Below are 12,229 nucleotides of genomic sequence, written 5' to 3' on the forward strand. Positions count from 1 at the left end.
TAAAATTTTTGAAATGTATAGTTTTGATGGCAAATAACCTCAACAATTTTACATGCAAATTGCAGCAAATGACCACCTGCCATAGCTACCGAGCTTTCAGGTTGATGCTTCCCCATGGTAAATCCGCCACCAACCATCATTAACGAAACTTAACACATTGGTTGACCCTGCACACGTGCCTTGCTACACCCCAAAGTCGACCAGTGGATATAAGACAGTGTGTAGTTAAAAAACCTTATACAGTACACTTTCCTTATTTTTCATGCTACATTATTCATTTTTGTACCAGTATCAAATTACTTGCATTTGATTTTTCTATAAGGCTATATGTATATTAGTGGTAGGTGGTGGTGACCATCATCCACTCACTTGATGTACCGTAGTGCTGCCTACTTCTACCTTAGCCTTTATCATTCTTTTTCTGTGTCAGCCCTCCTCTCATCCTATTTCTCCCATTGTTCCTGTCACTTCTTATTGCTTTTCATTCCTTTACAGGTGGCTCTACATTGAGTGACAAGCCAAATGGTTTCCTGTAAGCCAAGAAACCATTTACAACGCTGGGTGGTAACCATATAACCAAACCATACATGCTCCGTATGTGTCAGCAAGTGGGTTGGTGGAGGGTTAGTGCCCCTCCCCATAAAACAAATAATTCATTGTCAAATGGCCACCCCTTACAGGATTATGGCGTCTGGCAATAGAAAGATAGATAACTGTATAAGATTGAATAGAACACTAGCATTACCAATACTGTAAGTGTACAATATGTGACAAAAACATAGGCAGTTTGCATGAATGTTTATATTCTTTATTTTCGACGTTATTTTTTGTCCTGTTTTATTAATTTTAGTCTCTCTTGGTTTGCAAGTATTTGTTCTACAGTAATATATGTATAAAATAATAAGCAAACAACCAACATCACCATTACTAACACCTTAAGGAAGACCAGATGCATTCCCTCAGTGCGCCCTCTCATAATTATTTATACCGGTACTCATATTTTATTTCTGACAATATTTTGTGCGCCACTTATATCATTTTATTCTCTAATTGATCGTACCAGGTACTCATTTGTTCTACAGTAACATAGCGGTATGCATTCAACAGAACATACAGCAAAAGGATAAATACTATACACTGTACAGTAGGCTATTTGGATACCGTACCAGTTCATTAGAGAAATAAAGAATCTGCTGTATATGCAGTAAATACATCTATATTTACCACCCAATGATGTTTATAGAGCCCAGGACGAATGAGAAGACATTGGTGCACATGTTAAATCCAGTCCCATGAACGTTGAACATTAAATGGATTTTGTGTGAATATTTTACTTCAGTGACATAAATAATGTCATCGGACAGCTTACGGGAGCTTTTCAGAGGACATAAATGTCATCGGCTGGTCAAAGTGTTAACCAGACCTAACCTAATCTAACCTACATTACCTAATTTGACTATAATCTAATCTAACCTAGTTTAATTTAACCTAACTAAATCTGACCTACATTACCTAATTTGACAACCTAACCTAACCTAACATGATGTAGGTTAACCTTACTAATAAAAATAACTAGGAAACAAATGGATTTTGGGCTTGAATTGGCTCACTACCTTCTCTAGGGCACTTTAGTGCTTTTATTTTCATACTGATATATGTTATTTCTGTGGAATTTGGGTGTCCTAACAAATTACATGCAGCCCTCCACATTTGCGGGGGTTAGGGGACACAGACCCCCGCGAATGTTTGATGCGTCCTCCAGTAAATGCCTCTACAGCCACAAATCACCCCCTTTGAGCAAGTGTGCGCATACTGTACCTAATAAACCATATCTTAGACCTGAAAGCAGCATAAAATATCACAGATAGCTGATGACTTGCCCACATATGAGTGTGGGCAAATCATCAGCTACATATATACCCCAACTTCTTACAACCAAACCCATTAAATTCAGTCTTTTTGTAGTGGTAGGTGGTGGCGACCGTCATCCACTCAGTTGATGTAGTGCTGCCTACTTCTTCCTTAGCCTTTATCGTTCTTTTTCTGTGCCTGCCCTCCTCTCTTCCTGTTTCTCCCAACTTTCCTGTCACTTCTTATTGATTTACTTTCTTTTACAGGTGGCTTTACATTGAGTGACAAGGCAAATGGTTTCCTGTAAGTCAAAAAACCATTTACACTGCTGTGTGGTAACCATATAACCAAATCAAAAGTGCTCCCTACGTTTCAACAAGTGGGTTGGTGGAGGGTTAGTGCCCCTCCCTGTAAAACAAATAACTTAAAGTCAGATGGCCACCCCTTCCGGGATTATGGCATCTGGCGATAGATAGATAGATAGGTAGCTCCACAGAGGGGCAATCCGTGAATCTGCAAGACCCGCAAAAGTTGATTCCACTAATGTGGAGGGCCGCCTGTACGCAGTTTAAAACATAGTCCCTGTTGTTCATCACTTTTTAAGGAGAACTCCTGTACAGTGTTTCCAGGGATACAGTATTTAGGCATATCACTAGAAAGAACCTTTTTGTCAAGATCTTTATGTTTCCTGAGTGTTATGTATTTTACTCTCATATTTTTTATTTGATGCAGCAGTTTTTCCCTGTAAATACAGTACAGTAGTGTATTTTATTTCCGGTTATTGTGACTTGTCTCAATACAGAATTTCATTGTTTTTGATTGCAGGTATTTCCTGATACTGTAATATTGTTTTTATGTATAATTGGTTGATTTTTTTTTTTTCCACCATTGTTTCCATTAATATTCAGCTACTACACATGCATTATGACAAGGAACTTGGTTCAGAGAACAAGAATGATTGGTCAAGGATCCTGGTTACTGAGTAACCTACAGAATTATGGTTTGATTAGGTTAAGTTAGATTTTGTTGTGGTAAGGTTATTGTGTGGTAAGTTAGATTTGAGCATATTTTAGACAACTCAGTTGTCTGCAGTTATCTGACGGTTGCCACAAATGTTTATTGAGAATTCTGTTATCAGGTGGTCAGACAAGTACCACACCTTGCTCACCTAATTAGTGACCGTTAGGAAAGATAATGCTACAATACTATATAGGCCTATATATATGTACTGTAAGTTTCAACATGTTATCGTAAGAATTTCTAGTAATTACTGTTTTAAAGAAAGTCGGTGGTAGGTGGTGGCGACCATCATCCACTCACTTGATGTAGTGCTTCCTACTTCTTCTTTAGCCTTTATCATTCTTCCTCTGTGCCTGCCCTCCTCTCTTCCTATTTCTCCTATCTTTCCTGTCACTTCTTATTGCTTTTCTTTCCTTTACAGGTGGCTTTACATTGAGTGACAAGCCAAACGGTTTCCTGTAAACCAAGAAACCATTTACAATGCTGGGTGGTAACCATATAACCAAACCATACGTGCTCACTACATGTCAACAAGTGGGTTGGTGGAGGGTTAGTGCCCCTCCTCATAAAACAAATAATTCAGAGTCAAATGGCCACCCTTTACGGGATTATGGCGTCTAGCAGTAGATACATAGGTTAAAGAAAGTAGGATGAAAATCCAAGAAACTTTCTTCTTGTGTAAGGCCCTAATGCAGTACTTTTTTTTTTTTTTTTAAAGAGATTAAAGGGTTTTAAAAGTTGCAGAAACATATAATTATGTTACTAATTGTAGATCCTACAAAAAGGAGATAGCCTGGTAAAGAAGCTCCTATTCAGGACCTATCCCAACAGTGAGTGCAAAACTCTTGTGTCCTAAGCTTGGTATCCATTTGCCTCTAATATAAATGTGCCAGGTCTGTAGATTTTTGGGAAGAGTTTAATGTTCATAAGGAATTGCGGGTTTTATGTGTACAATTGTGATTGGATTCTTTTATTCCTGACTGTAGGTAAGTGTGCCACACATAGATTTTTCATACAGTTGGTGTTAAAAAAAAAAAAAAAGGGCCACCTTGGGGTGATGGGAGCTCAGCTCTGCCTAGTGATAGCCATGAAAGGTTCATGCCTCCACACACCACTGCATACTAATGAGTCCCAACGTGGACAACATAATACCAGTGCATACAAGCGTTGCAGGGTTTCTTGGTGCTTACATTAAGATCCTATAGTGGTCTTTATTGTATACATGAGTCTTAATCTTGTTTGTAAATGTAGTAAGGTAAATTTTAAATGTTTTGTAAAAACGAAATTGTAGTTTCCAGTTACCCAATTAAATGTAAGTGTACATGAGAGGTATTTATTGGATTCAGCAACCAGATGGTCTGTTCATGTATAGGAATAGATTAAAGCTGGCATCATGTAACTTGGGGAGAAAAAAAGAAAATGTATGAACAATGAATACAGTTTGATCACACTTTAAAAAGTTGGACCATAGTTGATTTTTTATTTTTAGCATGTAGTATTGATTTTTAACAGCAGTCAGCACAGTGCAGAGTAACAAGCTTTATTTTAACAATGGAGAGCTAGTTTAAGATGATCACCAAAGTTTGGCTTACTCAGAGTATTTATGTGTTACTGTATACAGTATTAAAACAGACATTTGAAATGTACTATACATTACTTAATCACAAGTACCTTAAACATTGGTATCAGCTGGTATGGTAGTATACAGTGGTATGTGCCTTTAAGGTTGTTCCCTGCAGAGGCAGTGAAAGGGTTAGCGAATCAAATAAGCTCAAGTAATTCCATGACAGGTCAGGTCCATTCATATCCAGTTAGATTTATGCAGGTCCTTCATATTCAGTCCAGCTCAGATGAGTGTAGGTCATTCAAATCAGTTGTGGCCCATGTAGAACCACGTAGATCCATTCAGAGTCAAGGTGGCTCAGTGGTTATTGTGTTCGTCTCCCAATCTACATGTACCCTGAGTCAGTTCAAAAGCTGTAGCAGACCATTAAAATGGCTAGTATGCATTCACACCCTGTTTGTTCATAATGATGTCTACATGCCATATAGAGAAGGTTTATTGATGTTAGTTCGATAAAGATATTTATTGACATCATGATGCAAGTGTCTGCTTGGCCCATTTTGCTGGGCATATTGTTTATATTTCTCCCAGTTCTCAAATTTTCCTTTCTTGTAGCTGGATCCTCCTCACCCCATCCTTAGATTGGAAGAAGGGGATAGAAAGGTGATGATGATAATAATGGACAAACATCCTTCCATGTAATTCAGATATGATGTTTCACAGCTGATACAGAGCTTAGATGGCAGCCAGTAACAGGCCTTGTGGTCAGTATGGTGGAGCCAGGTTGTGGGGAAGTGTGTTGCAGTATAAAACTAGAAAGTACTCAAAGACTGCATGCCACTGCCAATGCCATTCTCATTAAAAAGGATCCGGATCTGCCCCCAAATTTAATCAATTATTTTTTTGCCTGTGACCCATCTTTCCACAAAATTTCATTAAGATTCATTGAGAACTTTTGGAGATATTGTGCAGGATATTCAGGATTCATTCTAAAATTTAATATTCTTCCTTGGCCCATGGCCCACCCTTCCACAAAATTTCATTAAATCTCTTTGAGAACTTTTTGAGGTATCGTCTGGACAAACAGACAGACAAACATAGGTGAATACATAACCTCCTCCAACTCTGTTGGTGGAGGTAATCACATAATGATGGAGCAGTTTCCCAACATTAAATTCAGACATGACTTCCTATGTGTTAGCTACAGAAGTTTAGTGGCCACCAGTAACAAGCACTGGGGTTGGCAACTAGGCACTGGGGAGCCAGGGAGGGGGTAGGTGCAAATTGGTGTGGTGGGGTTGGCAGGCGGGTGGAATAGAAATGATGTTTTATTGTTTGTGTGGCCATTTCACAAGGTTTGCTGTTGATAATTGAACACATGTACTACCGCTCTCATTGTTATTGGATCCTACCTCACCCCATTGTCAGGTGAGACAGAGGGTCAGGATGATGATGATGATGATAGAGAGGCTTATTTAATTTTATTTAAGCACAACTTTTTGGCTGTTACAGAACTTGGGTGGGCTGCCAGTAACAAATAGTGGGGTCGGCATGGGGGAGCCAGCTGGCGGGGGGGTGCGATGTGGTGTTGCTGCAGAGGGGGGGCGGACCAGAAAGCGCATCCTTGACCCTCTGGAGGCTCACAGTGACGATATGGGCAACGCCAGGCGGCCAGCAGGTGTGTTCTCGGACTGGCAGGAAGCCATCAAGAACATCGGTGTGCCTAATAAAAAAGGTGTGTGCTGATCTCCTGATAGTCAATCATAATGTTTCAGTGGTATGGAAGAATGAACAAAGGATAGGCAACGATACAGGAACTAATGATTTTTTCTTTAATTATATGAAAGACAACACAGGGTAGAAATGGATGTATGAACCTTTTTTTTTTTTTTTCTAAATGAAAGCATAAACCAGAGCTGGAAATGGGTAAACTCATTGATTTGGTTCCAACCACTTGAATCAAGGTGATGTCCATTTTAGTTTTATTCTTACTGCTACCACACTATTCAGTTTAAGAAGGACTTAAAATAAGAGGTTTATTTAGGCTGTGTCAAACCTCTTCAATTTGAAAAGTGTACCTTAAGGTTAATAAAATTTTTGGAAGGTAATAAGAATACCAGTAGTAGTTCATTTGGTTAATTATGATATGGAGGAATCATGAAAGAATGCATAATGAAGAGATGGCTAGGAAATGGAGAATTCCTTCAAGTTGTTGAGTATCCACGATCTATCGGGCCAAGCAAACCCATCAATGGCAGGCAAATAACTGCCTGTGAATGGTTGTCCTATGCAGTGTACCAATATTCCTTGTTGTGGGAAAGAGTGTGGAGTTTCAGTTCCTGGATGGATGCTACATTTCCAGCGTTGTAAATGGTTTCGGGTTACAGGAAACCATTATACTTGTCACTCAGTGTAGAGCCCCTGAAGTGGAAAGAAGAACAATAAAGTTACAAGAGAGAAAGGGAAAAGTAGAAAGAGAGGAGGACACACAGAAAAAATGATAGAAGATGAAGGAAGAAGTAGGCATCACAACAGCAAGTGAGTGGATGGTGGTTGTCACGACCTACCACCAGTGCCTTCAAGTATTTTGGTAGAGTGATGAATAAGGATGTTGATTTAGAGGATGCGCATGAAAGTTTACAGCAGTGAAGGATAGTTGCTGGTCTACTAAAGGCAGTGATAAGGAATAAGGAAGTGAGTATGGATGTAAAAGTTGTTTCATGACAGTACATTGAACCTTATCATTTTCACACTTCTAAAGTTTGACTAAATTTAAGCCAGCTTCACAAACCTCACTATTTCAAAATTTCCCAGTTGTTTGTTGTTTGCTTGATGCCTAAGCAACCTTTAGTGACTCACGTACAGGAACATGTTGATTCCTGGGCCAATTCCAAGCTGATGAACACAAATGTTTCTCCTCTCACACTTAACTATTTTGAATTTTAATCCTTGACAGTGGCCCTATTGTGTTGGATAGAGTGCTCCAGGAAAGAACTTTGCAAAATTTACCATTGTGCAAAAGTTGAAATTCAGTAATACATAAGTTTGACAAGGTTTTGCTAAATGTTCCCTAAAGATCAATACTATGTCGATAATGTAAGAGTTTGACAAAATCGTGGAAAACAGTGGTGTCAGCTGTGATTTGTATAACTTAAGGTTTTTGATTAACCACACAGCTGAATATTCTCATTAACCCCTTGATGTCAGGCTTATTTTGGTGTGAGCGCCCTCTCCATAGGGGCCTATTTCCCAAAATAGACTTTTTTCAAACCTTAATATCTGGGATAGTACAGTATAGCAGTTGGGGAAACATAATAAAGACCATATTACATTAGGGAAACAAATTAAAGATCATATTACTCACCAACTCTTCTTGCAAATGGAAGCATCCCTGCACATGCAGGTGTTCATGCTGATAAATATGGATGTGAAGAAGATGAGTAACTTTTGGCACCTGAAGCAGGAGTCTCCATGCATGTGCGTGTGGCCCCGACTTGTGATAATATTTACTTTACTATTGTACTTTTGTTCTGTAGCACTTATTCTATTTGTACCTAATATCACGTTTACAGTTTATATCACATATTTTTCTTAATAATGTCAGGGCCATGAAAAATACAGAAGGTCATCCCAAAACATTTTCTACAAGTGTGACTTAGGTTTTCTTTCATTATTGCTAGACTGACTGAAGATATTTACAAACTCAGCATCTGTCAGCTTTGAAATTTCATTATAATTTATAAAATACAGACAGACAAACACATCACTTGCACACCAAGTATCTGTGGACAGAGACTTGGCAGGGGTGGATGAAACAAGGGATCCACATGAGCCTTGAATGGTATTGGACAAGGCAGATTCTTATGAAATCGCTGTACACTTGGTTAAGTCAAAGAGAAGACTGATCAGCGCCTGCATGGGGTGGCGGGACTCTGTCCCTACCCTTTGGTGATAGATCAAATGGTGGCCAATTAAAACTGTGGTGGCATTGCATTTGCGGTTCCTACCAACACCCGGTGGTAAGCATCCACCCCTTTAGCGTTGATCCTGACCGATGCCTGGCGAGTGGGGGTTAATCACTTCAAAGTAATAATACCTGTTTGGTTTTGGTTAGCTTTGGTTATACTTTATTCTAGGTTATGTAAAGTTCATCGTAAATGCCTTTGTTTACATTGGATATGACGTTTGACATGGAACGCCACCATGGGACCAATTTTCTGCTCTGGTATCTCACATTCCTAACGATACTTGTAGCTTTTTCAGTATGCATATGAGGCCAAATTACCATACAACAAGTTCTCCTGTTTTCATGAAATATTCTCAGTACACAATAAAAAAAAAAAAACATAAGCTGTGGCCAAAGCACTAATGCTGTATTTAATGAAAGTAATAGCTTGTCACTATTATTATTATTATTATTTTTCCACATTAATTTAGCAGTCCACATTCAGGAAAGTGGTTAACAAAAGCTTTAACTGAAAACAAGACTAAGTGCCAACATACATTATTTGGGAAGGCTGGTTACAGTTGGACTGAAGTAAAAATGCAGGCATTATTTGCATTCATACAAAACTTGAATTGACCTTTCTAAGGTTTGAATTTTTCCAAAGTTCAAGTACACCTTAAATCCAAGGAATTAAAATTTGATAAGATTAACTGTATTATAATTTCTTTGACATATGGAAGTGATGTTTGGACCCTGTTGGAAGGACAAAGGTCATGAGTGAGAGCAGTAGAAATGAGTTATTTGAGAGGAGCCTGGAGAGCTTCATGGGGAGACAGACAGACAAGTGAGGAAGTGAAGGAGTGGTATGGTGGTGAACTGGTGATGTGGATGTGATTGAAAGCATTAGGAGATATAGTGTTAAGATGGTTTGGACATTTGGGAGGATGGGGAATGAGAAACCGACAAGAAGAATGTGTGAGTGAGGAGGAGGGGGTAAGGGGGAGGGGGAGACAAAGGAGGAGATGGAGGGATTGGGTGGAGAGATACAGTATATGAGAGAGGGGATGAGTTGTATGTAGGGCAGCCAAATGGCAAAGGACAGAATGACTGGGAGGCAATTTGTTTGTGGCCATCCCTTACAGGATTCACATGTCTGGCAATATATAGATGGATAAGCAACGTTGGGTCTGGTTAGTACTTGGATGGGTGACCGCCTGGGAACACCAGATGCTGTTGGCATCCCTATGTGTCAAGTGGGGTTGGTGGAGGATTAGTGCCCCTCCCTGTAAAACAATTAACTCTAAGCCGTTGGCCACCCCGTTTGGGATACATGGCGTCTGGCAATGAATGAATGAATGAATATATCAGTGAAATGGATAAATGATTTTTTTTTTTTTTTTTTTTTTTGAAGTGGAAGTTCAGGAAGCAAAAGAATGAACAAAGGTTCATTCATTTTTCATTGTGATATGAAAGCTGATGATGACCTTAATTGAAGTTTGGTAACCATAAAAATTAACAGTGAATAGACGAACATAATATTTTTTGTAAGTTATGGTATGGAAATTTTTTCAAAAGGTAGAAATTTCTGGATGAAAATTGAGGAGGAAAAAGAATTTACAGGGATGTGTACTGTACTTATTAGAAAGTGGATAGTTTTGATAAATGAGTGTGTGAGAAGAAATGAAACTTGGTGAGGCTATGGACTTGATAGTTAGATGAAGTGTGTGTGGTGAAGTACATGATGTGTTTAGCACCCTACTTCAGCTTTGTAGTTAATGGAATGACTTACTGGTGCATGTTTGGTTTTTGATGATGAAAGTTTGTTTTGTTTTGGGATCCTACCCACCCCATTATTTATAGGAAGTAGGTTTAGGATGATAATTATGGGGATGTGTGTTGATAATGATAATTTTCATATTATCCTCTTTGGGGATCCACTCTAGCTTATATGATTATATTTATCATCCAGTATTGTATTTGCCCCATCAGGAATAAAGGTGACTGGCTTGGCTACTCAGGCTTGACATTTAAAGTCACCATACTTAATAGTTGGAAGTAGGATCTAGATTATTTCAGTAAAAAAAAAAAAATAAATAAATAAAAACGTCCTCAGAGTATTCACAGACAGCTCAGCATCTCCAGTCCTTGTTCGTATTCTGTATTTCCTCTCTCCACATCCATACATTATGACTCTGACCCCATGTCCTGCTCTGCATCTGGCCAGGATACATGTCAGTGGAGGGAAACCAGCGTCCAACGTGGGAGAACGAGGACATAGATCAGGGTCTGGCGGCTGATCTAGATGACTCTCTCTCGGGGCTTGGTGTCGACATCAGCACAGTGAGTATGACTGTTGCTGCTTTTCCACCTTTCCGCTTCATGCACTGGTACAGAAAGTCCCCAATATAAGTTGTGTTTTGGAACTTTCTGCTGTTCTTTTAACCCTACCAGGCTAATTCTATGTAAGGTAGTTTAACTCCCCATAGTCATTGTTTATAACCATTGTAAATTGTAGCTCATATGAGGCTTGCAGTTTGGACATGCGGGCCTTCATTGTGTCTCATATGAGGTCTTCAGCCCGGCAAGGGTTTTTACAGTAATTACAAGAAAATTTGCTTCTTAACTCTTTCAGTCTGATGATGTAATTTTCATTTTATTCTAGTTACAGCAAGATTATTTTATTTAACTTACAAGTGGTTGTGAAGAAGTTAATTTAAACTTTTGGATCCCTTCATTACAGCTCGTGGCTCCAAAGCAGAAGAAAATAGCCATAAGGTAGCAAGACTCCTGTTTAAAAGATGTTTCATAATTGTAGGGGTTAAAGTTCACATACAGCATATAAAGCTGATTTGTGTGTTTCACCTTATTAACCACTTGCAAGTTTTGGGCTACAAGGAGGTTCAAAATATTGACACTGATAATTTTCCTCCCATTAGCATAAACTGCACTTAAAATAGAAATATTCCATATGAAAATATCATTATGACAGTATTTAATACTTGCTGAACAGTGTTATGCTTTGATTTGGCTGTAAAGAAGGAAATTCAGTATTGAAGACAGTCCTCCCTTTCACCGTGTTTTAGAAACTGCTCATTATGGTCCTCATTTAGGGTTAAATTGAGGCAGAATATTGTCTAAAAAGTACTTGATTTTTGTCAAGGTCATTTTCATGTATTCATCAATTTAAAATACAATGTGTGCTAATGCTATGAGAGTTAACAGTACTGTATTGATATTTTAAATTTCCTTGTAGCCCCAAATTTACAAGTGTTCAGTTCACAATCAGTTGCATGGAAGAGGATGTTTTGGAATATATCACCAACTTATAAATGAAGACTTACTATATATGTTTGTGATTATTCTTTACCTGCAGAATACCATTACCTTTATTGCCTGAGTGATGTTGGGTACAGGGATACTTATCTATTTTGAAATATCCTTCCTTACCATCTAACTCTTTCACTGTTCCCTTACTTCCTTTGGACCTAGTGGTAAGGCTCACAGCATTTTTATTGCTACTTTGTCAGTGATGATGAAGCATTGACTAAAGTTTTGTATACTGGTACTCCACATTTCTGTATCTCTTTAATGGTTTTTGTTGCTCCTTTATTCTCTTTCATTGCTCCTTTTTCTCCTTCCATATTGTCCTCTTGTTCGTGTCCTGCCCCTCCCATTTCCTTCCCTCTTCCTCCTTCCTCCTTGATACACACTTTTATTCTCATTTTCTTGCTTCACTCTCTTCCTCCATTCCTCCCATGCTGTTGTGACTTATTTGTTAACCTCTTTACTAGAGTACAAGGATTTTTTTTCCCCTCATTTTTCATGCTGCCACTGAACAATTTCCTTCA

At 38.6% G+C, this 12,229-nt stretch overlaps 1 protein-coding gene across 1 annotated transcript in view; it reads left to right on the forward strand.

Moving 5' to 3' along the window:
- Window positions 1-12,229, forward strand: part of gem (transcription factor CP2 like gemini) — a 47,190-nt gene that overhangs the window by 12,733 nt on the left and 22,228 nt on the right. Inside the window, exons 3-4 of the mRNA XM_080278260.1 lie at window positions 5,948-6,170; window positions 10,606-10,721. Of these exons, the coding sequence (XP_080134386.1) occupies window positions 5,948-6,170; window positions 10,606-10,721 (339 nt within the window). The remainder of the gene's footprint in view (window positions 1-5,947; window positions 6,171-10,605; window positions 10,722-12,229) is intronic.

This window comes from Coenobita brevimanus, chromosome 72 (assembly GCF_032717465.1).
Source record: "Coenobita brevimanus isolate Jiangsu-jjx chromosome 72, ASM3271746v2, whole genome shotgun sequence".
Lineage (NCBI taxonomy): Eukaryota > Metazoa > Arthropoda > Malacostraca > Decapoda > Coenobitidae > Coenobita > Coenobita brevimanus.